This window comes from Labeo rohita, chromosome 16, assembly GCF_022985175.1.
Source record: "Labeo rohita strain BAU-BD-2019 chromosome 16, IGBB_LRoh.1.0, whole genome shotgun sequence".
Lineage (NCBI taxonomy): Eukaryota > Metazoa > Chordata > Actinopteri > Cypriniformes > Cyprinidae > Labeo > Labeo rohita.
In genome coordinates this window covers 24,162,971-24,178,240 of record NC_066884.1, presented here as the reverse complement: position 1 = coordinate 24,178,240, position 15,270 = coordinate 24,162,971, and the positions used below count along the sequence as shown (strand labels likewise).

Genomic DNA, 15,270 nt, shown 5'->3' with positions numbered 1-15,270 from the left:
AATACACCATTTTACACCAAGTTTAAGTCCACCAAAGTTAATCTACTCTCCTGTCTGTTTTGTTTGTCGGACAAGATGGTGGATTCAATGTTACGATTGGTCAGATCATCTGTCAATCAAGCTCTTTGCAAACGGTCAATTGTGCCTTTTTATATGTTTGAACTTACGAACTGAGATACAGTATATGTACAACAGATGGCATAAAACATGCAGTCATGCTGTAATGAGATATGTTATTTTGCACCATATTGTAGGATGGCATCTTGTTTGGTATGGTGGGTGCATATGACTGGGAGGGAGGTGTCCTAAAGGAGAGCAAAGAAGGGCAGCTTAAGCCCTCAAGAGAGGCCTTTGAGAAAGAGTTTCCATTGGAGCTGAAGAATCATGCAGCCTACCTAGGTAACATTTTACTTTATGAAACCAACCAGTAAATAAATACTTCTTCAAGTTTGTACATTAACATAACATTTACAGCTATTTACTATTTACTTTTGCAGGTTACACAGTGTCGTCAGTGGTTGTGGGTGACTGGAAGAGGTTGTATGTTGCTGGTGCACCTAGATTCAAGCACAAAGGAAAGGTCATCCTGTTTGACCTCACCCCTGAAGGCGATGTCTTGATCACACAGGCCCTAAATGGAGAACAGGTGGAGATCATTCTCTCCTTCAATCTTAGATTTATTTATACTGACACCCTCTACTTTCACAGACTTTGTCTCTGGTCCACAAATGAGATCTCCATCAAACCCTTGCGTGAAGTCCAATTTTTGAGTTTTGCATTATCGTTCTTTTCTCAGTTGATCTTTTTTTGCTTTTCCTCACTCAGTATTTCTTTCACACCACATTCCTGCCCTCTCACAATTAATGAGTTTATTTTCTTACTAAACAAAAACAAACGGGTTTCATTTTCTCAGACCGCTCCTAAAATCAAAGTGATACTTAGAACAAAATCCAGAGGTTCAGGGTTCCCACACTGGGAAACCTGAATAAATCAGAGGATTTTTAAAAAGGTTTTTCTAGGCTATGAAAAGACACAGATATGAATACAATCTTTTTTTAATGACTGTACATTTTTATGCTTTTGTTTAAAGATTTTGTAGAGTAAAACTTGTTTGCATGGTTTAATTTATGAAAGATTTGTTGTTCTGAGTCGGTTCTTTTCACTGAATCTTACTGACTGACTTTTGAACAGATTAGTGTATATTTTGTAGTGTTGGTCATTTATCATTTATCAGCCATAACATCAGAATTTTAGTTTTATTATATCCAGCGGTGTTTTAATATCATTGCATCCCCTAATGGAAACACATTGGCCAGAAAGTGTGGGAATCTTCAGACTGCTTAACATCTTTTCTCTCTCTCTGCAGATTGGCTCATATTTTGGCAGCGAGGTGTGCGTGGTGGATGTGGATCAGGATGGAATAACAGATATCCTGCTCATAGCTGCTCCCATGTTCCTGGGAGCAGGAAACAAAGAAACTGGCAAAGTCTATGTCTACTGTCTAGATGGGGTAAGAACCACAGTTGCAGTACTGTTTGTGTGAGCGACATACAGAGAGTGATTCATGTCGTGTTAAACAACATATTCTCTGTCATACATCTCTGTCTCTGACTCAATATCTATCTCTTTACCAGGATGGCTTTGCCCCTAACGGTACGCTACATTCTCAGAAGAAAGCACAGGATGCACGCTTTGGTTATGCTATGGCTGTAGCCCCTGACCTAAATCATGACGGATATGCCGACCTGCTCGTGGGAGCTCCGCTAGAGGATGACCACCAGGGAGCTCTTTATATCTACCATGGCGATGAATACTACATCATACCTCAGTACAAACAGGTAAATATATCACTACTTCATGTGTGCAACCAACCGCAAGTGTTAGACCACTGAGACCAGACAATCTGTAGACAGAAAAATTACATGTAAAATAAATAAATACATTATGATGAAAAATTAAGAAATATGTTTATTAGAAATTTAATAAGTTCTTTTTTTGAACTTGAACTTAAATTGATATGCTAAGCATTTAATTTGTAATAAAACAAAAAGAATGTACATTATTAAAAAATGTGGGATTTTTAAAAATATGAAATTTAAATAAGTCTTTTTAAGATAACAAACAAAGTTTGAACATTAAATATGATTTCAACCTTTGACTTGGCCTAGGATTAAAGATATCATTTAATTTTTGTGAAATAAAAAAAAATTAAATCACAAAAAATGAATTTAGCTGGGGTTTCACAGACAGGGTCACATTTCGGAAAAAAATCTCTTATGCTTTGAATTTTTTTAAAATTCATATTGTGAAATATGATTACAAATTAGAATAACAGTTTTCTTTTTTTTTTTTTTTTTTTTTGTATATTTTAGCAGTACTTCTATCTTCAGTGTCACATTATCCTTCAGAAATCACTCTAATATGGCTCAAGAAACATTTCTTTATTAATGCTGAAAACAGTTATGCTCTTTAATTTTTGTGTAAACTGTGATATATTTTTCAGGATTTTTTATTGAAAGGGTAAAAAAGTTTAAAAGAACACTTTTTTACATGTTTTTACATGTTTTTACGTAACACTTTACAATAAGGTGTTATTTGTTAACATTAGTTAATGTATTAACTAGCATGAACAAAAAAGCAACCATACACTTATTACACTATTTATTAATCTTTGTTAATGTTAGTTAATAAAAATACATTCATTGTTCAAGTTAGTTTTCAGTTCATTAACTAATGTTAACAAATGTCACAACATGTGATTTTAATAATGCATTAGTAAATACTGAAATCAACATAAACTAAGATGAATAGATGCTGTAGAAGTATTGTTCATTCTTAGTTCACTGATGTAGTTAAATAATGTTAACTAATTAACCTTATTGTTAAAGTGTTAAAGTGTTACCATTTTTACTAACTTTTGGTCAATTTAATGCATGCTTGCTGAATAAAATTATTAATTTCTATTTAAAAAAAAGTACAGAACCAAATTTTTTAAATGTTGTTGTAAAACTAGTGACCACTTTTACTAGTGGTCTTTAAAGTCTGTGTAAAGCAATATTAAATATGAGTTTATCACACCAGAGAAAAATACAAATATGTTTAAATAAGGAGATTTTTTTGTAAATCATTGCAACCAGGTAATATGCATTTACGTGACAAAGGCATAGCTAGTTAGCAAACTGTAGGCTATAGTAACTAACGATAATGACAGTAACTCACGACTGAGTGGGTGAACCACTGATGCTTATGCGCTTTAGTTATTATAGCGTTAGGGGAGGGCCCTTGCTCAGTGGCTCCAGTGTGTCGAGACATGATTTCAGGCCTAGAAATTCCTGAACACAAAAATGGTGAAAAACGGTTTAACTCCACAGTTCAGTAATACATAGTTCATAGGTGCTTTAAAAGGTTCTTCACAGCAATTCCATAGAAGAACCATTTTTGGTTCCACAAAGAACAATTCAGTCAAAGGTTCTTTAAAGAGTCATCTCTTTCTTACCTTTTTATAATCTAAAGAACCTTCTTTTGTGAAACAGACGGGTTCTTTAGATGTTAAAGGTTCTTTATAGAGCCATTTAAACAAAAAATGGCATCGTGAAACACCTTTATTGAGTGTACGGTGTGTTCACACTTGTCATGTTTGGTTAGATTAAAACGAACCCTGGTGCGATTGCTCTGTTAGTGCGGTTCATTTGAGTAAGTGTGAACGCTGCCATCCGAACCCTGGTGTCCACCAAACAAGCGGACTGAGACCACTAAAAAGATGGATCTCGGTCCGCTTCCAAACGACCTCTGGTGTGGTTCAAATGATATATAAATGCAACATATACCAAATACTTCTAAACGAACCAAAAACAGAAAGTAATTGCAAGGTGCAATGTTATGCGACATAATTTCACGAGGGGAACAAGCGGTGTATCCAAAACAAAATGAGCAGAGGGCAAACTTGGAGCAACGAGGAGGTAAAGTACCTTTTATGAGGTCTTTGTGAATTTGCAGGTGGTGAAAATAAAACCATATACACACAACAATGAGCGTGCTTAGTCCAGCAGACGGCATTAGGTGTATTCGACTTCGCTTTAGGTCAAACGCACCTTTTCCTTTTGTTTGGAGTGTTCAGTTATTTCCATCACGAAATACACATCATTCAACCCAACCAATCAGGTTGTGAATGTATCGCTATGCCTTTAGGTTCACTGTCAAAAATGCCAGTGTGAACACTAAGCGGACCAGGACCAAATGTATCATTTTCCTTTTTGGTCCGGACCAAATGAACCAAACGAACCGAACCGATTTATACTGTGTTTAGAAACAGTTCTCTGAATTGCCATTACAAAAATTGTAACTTTTAGACACAACTTTACCTGTAATTTCTATTTCACATACTAATAAACCTTTCTTTTTCTCTGTAGCGTATCCCAGGCTCCTCTCTCTCTCCAGGGCTGCAGTATTTTGGCCGTAGCCTGAGCGCTCTGTTGGATCTGGATGGGGATGAGTTAGTGGATCTTGCTGTGGGAGCACAGGGCACTGCCGTCCTACTGAAGTACTCTATGCCTCATTAGTTTTGTGTTTTTGTTTTAATCTAAACACTTCCATCATACAAGTCGTCAGTTTGTCACTTTAAATTGCGTGTCAAACAGTAGTCAAGTCAAGTTTGATTATGATCCGTGGTAACAACTTTGCTTTACTCCTGACCTCTCTCTGTACTCTACAGGTCACGCAGTATAGTGCAGATCAATGTCAGCCTGTCCTTCCAGCCACACTCCATAAATGTGATACAGAAGAATTGCTACCGGGCTGGCCGAGACTCCGCATGCCTTAACGCCACAGTTTGCTTTCTGGCCCTGTCTCGCTCTCCTGGCTCTTATGGCACATATTTTGGTAAAGTGTCATGTAACCAAGAAGCTTTTCTTCCATTGCTGTACTAAATTCCTTTCATGTACGGCATGTCTATTAATAGCAACTCCCATACACTTCCTAAACTACCACATCTACTCATTTGTATAGATATGCAGATGGGGGCCATGTTGGATGACAGAAAGATCTTGGCTCGTGCTCTGTTTGACTACAGCTCCCAGCGGCAGACCCTAATGGGCGTCATAGTTCGTGTGGGGGAGACCATATGCTACACGCTACCATTTCATGTCTTTGTAAGTGTAAATGTCTTTAAAAAATCAATGAAGTAAAGGATAATGTACAATTAACCGATCGATATTGCAAAAAGGGGCTATTTTGCTCTAATGGCCGATGTTCTGTACATTATCCCACTTATTGCATGAGTATATACTGATTGTTTTCAAGGAAAAGTGTTATTATCTCTGTTACTCTCTTTCTTCGTATATGTAGGATACGGCTGATTACATCCGACCAATCAGCTTCACTTTGCGCTTCAAAATCAATGACACAGAGAGCGGCCCGGTACTAGATGAGGGCTGGCCAACAACATTTAAGAAGTCTGTGAGTGCTATTTAATTGCACTTAAAAATTAGGAATATAAATGAATGGTTTTCCCCTCATACTGCTGGCTAATGCAAAGTTTGATCTCTTTTATTGCCTTTAGATCCCATTCTTCAAAGACTGTGGGGAGGATGATGTGTGTGTAACTGATCTGGTTTTACAGGCCCATATGGACATTTCTGGAACAAGGCAATGTTTGGTTCTGCTTTTGGCATGTTGGCAGCTAATGATCCACAACTAATCTAAACATGTTGACCAGTGGCAGAACTAGTTATTTTAACCACTTGTCTTAAAGTAATAGCTAAAATAGCAATATTTAGAGTAGCCATAACAAACATTTTTAAAGATTTAAAGTGAACCCTAGATATTAAGACTTTTATGGCTTAATATAATGTAAATGATCTGTCTTACAGAAATATGTAGTAGAAAACCCATTAAAGGTTTGTTATTTTAAAAACCCACATAGTTTTATACAAATTTTGGTACTATGTTGGGCACTATCATTATTTCGCTGATGTACAATGATTGCACTCGGTGAGCTACTAGCACTACCTATTGCTATTTTTTTTAACACAACTCGGAAAACAAAATACTGATACAATACCACATTGGGTGGCTTTTGGTTGTAATTTTCAGTCAAAGGGCAACAAGAGAAGCCTAACTGCTTTCCTAGTGATAAGAAGAGGAGAAAAGAATGGGAAGATGCCTGTGGATGAATAAAACTTCCTAAAGACCCACGTCTTTGAGGCTTTTAGTAGACTGCAGCTACTGAAAGAGCTTACAAATGGCAGAGACAAGAAACGCTAGATGCCACCCTGGCAGGATGTAAACATGCCGACGCTTGTCATGACACCGCAGCCATTGAAGGAGTTTCTTGGCGTGAATTTCATTTGATATACGGAGGCGTTTAGACTCATTGTGGGGAAAAAATGATGGTACAGCATTTGGTTTATATCCATCACCACCTGTAGGCTCTTTCAGTAGTTGTGGTAATTGTATCAGTATTTTACTTTCCGAGTTGTGTTGTGGTAAAAATTCCAACAGGTAGTGCCAGTAGCTCACTGACTGCAACCATTTCGCATCATCAAAATAATGGTGCCCCCCATAGTCCAAAATATGTAAACAATGATGTGGATTTTTTAAAATAATGTAAATTTTTCATGGATTTTCTACTACATATTACAGTAAAAGACGTCTTTTGTTGAACCTGGGGTTCCCTTTAACAAGTTCAGTCACTGCTGAAACGGTGATTGAAATAGCATGTGTTGTGTATGTAACGTCAGTGTTGCTCTTATTTGTTCTTGCAGGCAGCAACCGTATGTTATACGCAGTCCTCGGCGACGGCTTGCAGTAGAAGTGCAGCTACAAAACCGACTAGAAAATGCCTATAACACTAGTCTCACTCTTCATTACTCCAAAAACTTGCATTTCAGCAGTCTGAGTATACGGGTATGATGTGTTGGGATTTTTGAAATTTGCAATACAAGAAGTTATGTATTATGAACTAATTATGCAAATGTTTATGAATTATTATAATTTCTTATAATATTATGTAATTAACAACTCATAAGAATCATGTTCTATTGTACTGAACATAGTGAGCTCTTTGCGTGATTAGTTGCCACATGCACAACAGATCTGCACATCCTGTATTCGGCCAATATCCTGTGGTTGGCTATGTCTAGTTTTAATTCCGGCCTAATATACGATTTTATGCATGGGTCTGTTATTTTTTATCTCAAGCAGCTGCACATGTCTGAGTTTCAGCAATTGAGATATATAAATGAACCAAATTTCCATTCTGCCTTCCGGGGAGTATAAAACCACAGAGTTTAATTATCACAAGACCATATAGTCATTATTGACCTTTACAGAGTATAAATGTACCTGCAAGCGAAGAACTTTAGCTGCTTCTCCTTTTTCTCTGTCACTTCTGGGCTAGCCCTTGACTCTCTTCTCTAGACTTCTCTAGATTTGTAGAACTCTGGAGGTTCGAAAATTAACTTTTGCTTCCTTTTCAGATTGATTAATAAGTAACTTCTAATAGATACGATTTTGCATCAGGGTACCAGCAAAATCTCTCCTCTGAACACATAAATGCATATTAGTACAAACACACACTTCTTGCTTCTAAATTTCTTTTTTGCCTCATTATTGTCTCTTTCTTTCTCTATAGGAAGACGCCCAGTTTAAGATTGAATGTACAGCTCTAGGCTCAAACAGTCACTCCTGTAATGTCAGTTACCCAGTGTTCCGCTCTCAGTCAAAGGTAAGACTCTGAAAGGATGAAGGTTTGCTGTCGTAATTCATTGAAACAGTCACTGAGCCGTTTTGGTTCACTGACCAGTGATTCTCCCAACTGCCTCATTTTTCTCAGGTGAACTTCATGTTGGAATTTGAGTTCAGTTGTACGTCTCTCATCAGTAAGGTCCAGATGAAGCTTATTGCTTCCAGGTACACACACACATGCAAACACACAAACACAAACCTAAACCATTAGCAAATGGTGCTACTCAGGGGTGTCATGCACATTAGTTTTAAGAGGGGCACCAGGGTGGTTCTGGCTCACTTACTGTTGTAGAAAAGGCATGACCAAAGAAAATAAAAAGCATGTTTATTAAAGCCATAGCCCTGTGGGCAGAATTCAAAGAGAACCCTTTTTTGTATTATATAACCTGCCAGTCACTAATCACCATGCATTTTACCTAGAATAAATGTCCAACTTAATTATCAAGACGTAAGTCATTTAGTACAAAATGGCATACACTGCACATCTGAGCACAACATTTGCAAATGCGCATTCACAGATGTAAATAAATGTATCTGTTAATATGACAAAATATATACTGAATGTGTGTATGTGTGTGTTTCCACAGTGACAGTGTGGAGAATGAAGGCACACTTTCGGACAACAGTGTTCAGTTACAGAGCATTGTACAGTATGAACCAGATCTCTTCATAACAAGGTTAGTTACCTAATATGACAATCCATTCATGGATATAACAAATTTACATTTCTACTTATAACTTCTGACCAATTTGGCCAAAAATCATAAGATTGGTCTTGTTAGATTTGGAGCGACATACCGAAGCAAACAATACCATATTTCATGTGTCACCCATTTTGTACATGGACCATTTCGAATGCTGTAGTAAAATTTTTTGTACACTTTAGCATATTGTTATGAATCTTATGGAATCGTTTGCAGGAAAGTTTTGAAATTTGGCACAAAAATAGAGGACAGTCTCATCATTAAACATGGAAAATTTGGAGTATCTAATGCAAACTCTGTAGTGCCACCCACAGGCCAAATTTGCACTCATGTTTCTGCCAATAAGTTCTGATCTGTTAGGCCTAATAGCAAAATTCTTTTTTCCTCTGATTTCTTGGCGCATAACAAGTTGAATGTATACCAGAAATTAAATTTCTAAACTCAAGATTTTTTGCAATTTAGAATTTTCTGAAAAATCTACTTTTTTGAACTTGCCCTTTAGATGGTTTGTCAAATTTTGACCAAAATTGGCTCAGATCATCTTTAGAGCATTCTGGAAAAAAGTTATCAAAAGCTTTTTGATATACCAGTCTGACTTCGTTAAGCGAATAAACAAATTTGAACACGGACATGCGGCTATATCTCTGCAATGCTTTAGCAGATTCTGACCAAATTTGGCATGTGTCATAACAAGCACATGAATAGTTTCAGCACAGTGCCACATACTGGTCAAAACATATTTTTAAAAATGCTATTTCTGTCTATAACTTCTGAGTAGTTTGGCCAAAAATCATAAGATAAGTCTCACTAGATTCAGAGCGGCATACCAAATCAAACAATACCAAAGTTTGTGTGTCACCCATTTTGAGCATGGACTATTTCAAATTTTGAACTCGTCCTAGACAGTTTGTCCAATTTTCTCCTAAATTGGCTCAGATCATCTTCAGAGCATCCTGGCAAAAAGTTATCAAAAGATTTTTGACATACCAAACAATTTTCGCAAAATGTGTTAACGAATTTGACAAAGTTTGTGAAAAAATGCACATGAGGCTACATGTCTGCAATGCTCTATGTGCTGGTCAAAAGATATTGAAAAAACTGACGTTTCTGCTTACAACTTCTGACCAGTTTGGCCAAAAATCATAAGGCTAATCTCATTAGATTTAGAGTGGCATACTGAATCAAACAATACCAAATTTCATGTGTCACCCATTTTGAGCATGGACCATTTCGAATTTTGTAGTAAAATTTTTGTACACTTTAGCATATTGTTATGAATTTTACGGAATCATTTGCAGAAAGTTTTGAAATTTGGCACAAAGATAGAGGACAGTCTCATCATTAAACATGGAAAATTTGGAGTTTCTAACGCAAACTCTGTAGTGCCACCCACAGGCCAAATTTGCACTCATGTTTCTGCTAAGTTTTGAACCATTAGGCCTAAAAGTAAAATTCTTCAAGATTTTTTGCAATTTAAAATTTTCTGAAAAATCTATTTTTTGAATTCGCCCTATAGATGGTTTGTCCAATCTCGACCAAAATGGGCTCAGATCATCCTTAGAGCATTCTGGTAAAAAGTTATCAAAAGCTTTTTGATATACCAGTCTGATTTTGTAAAGCACGTTAACAAAGTTTGTGCAAAAATGGACATGCGGTTATATCTCTTCAATAATTTAGCAGATTCTGACCATATGTGGCATGTGTCATAACAAGCATGACCTGAGGGTGCATAAATAGTTTTGGCACAGCGCCACCTACTGGCCAAAAATCATAAGATTGGTCTTGTTAGATTCAGAACTGCATGTCAAATCAAAACGACACCTAATTTTCCTATGTCGGCCTTTTTGGGCATCGGACATTTGGAGTTTTGTAGTAAAATTCTGTGTCAACAAATGTCTTTAACAGAGGTCTCTGACCCTGCTCCTGGAGAGCTACCATAGTGCAGAGTTCAGCTTCAGCGTTAATCAAAAACACCTAAACCAGATAATCAAACTGTACAGGGCTACTTAATTGCAGACAGATGTGTTGAAACTTAGGTCTTCAGGAAGGTAGCTCTCCAGGAGCAGGGTTGGAGAACCCTGGTCTTACTGAGTGAAAAAAGACAGCTCTTTAGCTTTTCATTTTACTTTTGTTGTGCTTGGCCCCTTAATTGCTGCTTGCAACTATATTTATTAATGTTGTTGCTGCTGTTCTTATAATAAAAAGTATTTTTAAGGTTAGATTTTTTGGGAAATATTATTATTATTTTCTTTATGTTTCTGAACATCACTTTCCCTTTAACAGCTAAGTACACCCTTAAAAATGCATGCATGTTCAATGTACAATATGACATATGTGGTTGTCTTATTTTGGTTCAATTCACTACAGTGACTCCAACCTAAACCGCTATGAGGTTCACCCGACCAGGACCATATCAGAAGGAACAGGACCCGAGTTTTACACACATTTCAAGGTGGGTTAAAGTAAACCTGACAGACTCATTGGTTTATGTTTTAAAAAATCATAAAGCTGACTACATGCGAGTATGCTTTTTGTTCTCAGGTGCAGAATCTGGGCTGTTACGCTGTCAGTAATGTGGACCTGAGTGTCAGTTTGCCCGCCGTGGCTTCAGGAGACCGAGTTTTCGCAACTGTGGTTGATGCTTCCTTTCTAAATGTCAGTGTCAAATATTTGCATGTATATGGTCTTATTGTAATTCTTATGCATCTTTGTGTTCTTGTAGTTGTTGGTGTTGATGGTTTTTCTGTTTATTTGTAGTCTTCAGGTGTGAACTGCAGTATAGTCAGTGATCTTTCTAAATTAAAGTCCAGTCAGAGAGATGTACGTCCACTTCATCCAGAAGACATGAAGAAAACTGAACTTTTGGTGAGAATACAGATACTATGCTCCCTCCTAGTTTGCTTATGAAAGATATTAACAAATGCATTCTAGAACAGAAGTAAATCCATATAAGTTGAACTGAAATTTGAGTTAATTTGATTTCATTTGCAACAGACTTTAATTAACAACTTGTCTCTGCACCGGCATTATTTTTTCTCTCCATCAAATTCTACAGTTGTCAACCTCTTTTTCTGGTTTAAAAGTAGGACAAATTCCTATTAAGTGTTTGGGTGGAGGAGAAAATAAAATAAAAACAAACTGGAATGAACCAGAGAGTTTTGGCTGAATATCTAAGAGAATGAAGGCAGCAGAAGAGGTCTGAAATGGAGAGGGATACCCATCCTAAAATTTAAAATGGACCTACTATATATTAAGACCCAATTTATGCTGTGAAAAATATACAGTTTACAGTTTATATACATATCATTTAGGAAAAAAATAAGTTACATTATTGTTTTTAGGTGATTTGTATTCATTTACTCATCTACTAAATTATTTACTTATATGAATCTCATTTTTATTTTATTTATTTATTTATTAATAGCTTTTTTTCCAAACATTTCCACAGCACTTCCTTGAAAACCCTTGACCCAAAGTATCGGAGGGTGCATGAAATGACTGTATATGTGAAAATAACCATTATGTCACTAATTTATGTACTGCTGTAAAGTATCTTATAATATCATTTCCTTTTCATATTTAGAATTGCACTTCCTCTTGGTGTGTGGAGGTGGTGTGTCACATCCAGCAGCTACTGAAGGGAGAGACAGCCTTAGTCCGAATCACTAGGAGGATACAAGACAACTTCTTCAGACAGGTGACATCTCTCACACTTTAGTACGCATAAGCTAATGGCTACAGAGGTCAGATTTTTTTACTGGGATGTGTTTGTATTCCAGTCTCTAAACTGTACCTATTTGTGCTTCTGTCAGGCCAAGTTTAAAGCAGTGACAATTGTGGGCTCGTACCAGCTGTCTGCTCGAGAGTCCAGTCTGATTTCAATGGGAAATGCTGCCCTCGTGAGGGAGGTGAGAGAACTGACAGCACATGAACTCATGAACCAGAGGTGTCCAAACTTGTTTCTGAAGGGACACTGTCTGGCAGAGTTTAGCTCCAAACTTAATTAAACACACCTGAACCAGCCAACTAAGGTCTTCAGACTCATTAGAAACGTCTTGGCAAGGGTGTTGAAGCTGGTTGAGGCTACATCTATATTAATCTGGATGATCTTAAAAAAGGGTTTTCATTTTAAAACACTCTCCATTCGCATTAACGTTTTCAAGCACTTTACAAAAGTTTCTCATCCACACTGAAACATCAGAAAATGTTACATTTGCCTTACTGAGCATGTGTAAAACCTCATAAATGATACAGATAGGGCAGACATAATTTTCACACAATTCTTCTGGCAGGATCATTTTATTTATGAAAACATCCCACCATTCATCAAGGTTGCACTAACCATTATAGGTTTTGCTGCAAACAGCAATTGTGAGTAAATTTTGTCATTTTTGCAGAACTGTAATATGAAGAGTGTAAAATATGTTTAGCAACTATGTGAAAGTAGCATATAATAGGCACAATACCAGTATAAACACAGATGTGTCACATGACTAAACATGCATCATCATTTTCAAAAGTTTTCACAGTCCACATTACAATGTGAATTGTTTCACTTTGGAGAGCATTTTCAAAAAGCTTAGTTTTCCTTGACAAAAATGAAAAAGATTTGTTTTCAGTAGTAAACGTATTACTGTGGACAAGGCCTGAAGCTTAAGTCTGCAGGACGCTGGCTTCCCAGGAGCAGCACTGACACCCCATTGTTACACAGTGGGGCACAAAAGTGAGAGACCACTTGTGAAATGTTTCTGTTTTGCTTTTTCATCAATATTATAAATTATATTGTTAACATGAGAATTTGAGGGAAAATGTAAATTCATAAAATCTCAAATTAACTTATTTTAGGAGTGACCTAGAAATTAATTAGATTTTATTATTTTAAATGTCTTTTATTAAATGTCTCTGTTTTACTTTTTTCATCACAAATTGTATTGATAGCTGAGTAAAAACTTGAATTCACAAAAATCTCAAATTTGCTTATTTGATTAGTTTATTCATTCTTTCATTCACTCGCTCATTTATTCACTCACTCATTTACTCAACTCGTTCATTCACTTAATAATTCTTTTACTTACTCATTTACTCATGCTCACTCATTCACTTAATCACTCATTTACTCGCTCACTCGTTCATTCAATCACTCATTCATTTACTCACTCACTCACTCAATCACTCATTTACTCACTCTTCATTCACTCACTCGTTCACTTAATCACTCTCATTTACTCACTCATTCATTCTCATTCATTTATTAATTTACTCATTCACTACCTCAATCACACTTATTTACTCACACACTCACTCATTCACTTATTCATTCACTCACTTACTCATTCACTCACTCAATCACACTCATTTACTCACACACTCACTCATTCACTTACTCAATCACTCATTTACTCAGTCTTCATTTACTTACTTGTTCATTCACTCATTCATTTACTCACTCACTCTTCATTCACTCTCATTTACTCACTCATTCACTCACTTATTCAGTTGCTCACTCACTCACTCACCCATTCACACACTCACTCATTTATTCACACACTCATTAATTTATTCACCCATTCACTTAGTCGCTCACTTATTCACTCAGGCATTTATTTATTTATGCAAAATATGTAAACCTTTTTATGAGGTTTTAAACTTTTGGAGGCAAATGTACATTAAATTCTTCCTTAATGGCCAGTGTCTCCTCAAAGATTTTGAATGAGAAAATGATCCACAGTACACAAAATAAAACAATGCAAATATTAAGAAATTGGTCATTGAGAATGAATGAGGAAAAGTCATGTAAGAGGAGATAAAGCCTCCATCATGCTATGATTGGCCTATTACGTTCACATAATAAATCCCACCTGTCGTTTTCATTGGTGTTCCACATCCACAAATCAATCTTAATGAATAAATAATGATGTCAATAGGAAGACTAATTAATAAATATACAACTCACCCACTGCTTTGTTACGTCAAAATCAAACTTGAAAACTTTCTTACAAATCCAGAGTTTTGTACCAACATGAACCTGTAAACTCTCTTGCTGTCTCTGCATGTATAGACGGTTTTGGAAGTGCTGAAGGGGCGTTCGATCCCAATCTCTCTCTGGATTCTGATTGGCAGCATCATTGGAGGACTCCTGCTTCTTGCACTCTTAGTATTCTTCCTTTGGAAGGTACTGAACACAACACATAAGCAGGTGTACAGTGGCTACATCTGAAGCGAAAAACACTTTCGATTTACTGAAATGACTAGCAATCTTATGCCATGTGTTGAATGTTTCTTTACAGTTGGGGTTTTTCACAAGGAAACAGAGGAAGGATGAGGATGAGAACGATGACAACTGACACTGCAGAGCAGATTGAACAGTGTTTCCTTTACAGCCAGGAAATATGCCTTTTGTAGCCATTATGTCCCCTTTGAGACACGACACTTCGGCTCCAGGACCACAAACAATCCATTATCAGGTCCAGGTGGAATCTACAGACTTATTCTTTATTTTCTTTGCTGATTTTGGAGGAAAATCTGCAGAATGGATCTAAACCCGATCAGATATTTGAGATGGAGCTCTGAGTGATCAAAAAGTGCCAAAATATTTAACAAATGGACACAGAAAGGGGCACATGACGTGTAAAATTTTGCAAATGACGGGTGTATCGGTTGCAGGTCAGTCAAGTTCATTATTCAGTTTCATTAAAGCACATGAATCCTAGCATATCGTGAAAGGTTTTACCAGATGAGAAAAAAGGAAAACAAGCAAATGCACTATTTGTGAAAAAGAAAATAATGAAATTTGTATTTAAGTTAAAAACATATGGTATAATAC

General features: G+C 36.5%; 1 protein-coding gene across 1 annotated transcript in view; it reads left to right on the top strand.

Annotated features, from left to right (window-relative positions):
• Positions 1-15,248, top strand: part of itga10 (integrin, alpha 10) — a 56,378-nt gene extending 41,130 nt beyond the window's left edge. Inside the window, exons 12-31 of the mRNA XM_051132070.1 lie at positions 255-399; positions 498-646; positions 1,367-1,510; positions 1,635-1,838; positions 4,410-4,540; positions 4,712-4,878; positions 5,005-5,147; positions 5,344-5,454; positions 5,558-5,643; positions 6,762-6,903; positions 7,631-7,723; positions 7,832-7,908; positions 8,331-8,420; positions 10,815-10,899; positions 10,989-11,102; positions 11,205-11,312; positions 12,031-12,144; positions 12,260-12,355; positions 14,506-14,619; positions 14,735-15,248. Of these exons, the coding sequence (XP_050988027.1) occupies positions 255-399; positions 498-646; positions 1,367-1,510; positions 1,635-1,838; positions 4,410-4,540; positions 4,712-4,878; positions 5,005-5,147; positions 5,344-5,454; positions 5,558-5,643; positions 6,762-6,903; positions 7,631-7,723; positions 7,832-7,908; positions 8,331-8,420; positions 10,815-10,899; positions 10,989-11,102; positions 11,205-11,312; positions 12,031-12,144; positions 12,260-12,355; positions 14,506-14,619; positions 14,735-14,791 (2,370 nt within the window). The 3' untranslated portion in view covers positions 14,792-15,248. The remainder of the gene's footprint in view (positions 1-254; positions 400-497; positions 647-1,366; positions 1,511-1,634; positions 1,839-4,409; positions 4,541-4,711; positions 4,879-5,004; positions 5,148-5,343; positions 5,455-5,557; positions 5,644-6,761; positions 6,904-7,630; positions 7,724-7,831; positions 7,909-8,330; positions 8,421-10,814; positions 10,900-10,988; positions 11,103-11,204; positions 11,313-12,030; positions 12,145-12,259; positions 12,356-14,505; positions 14,620-14,734) is intronic.
• Positions 15,249-15,270: the final 22 nt, after the last annotated feature.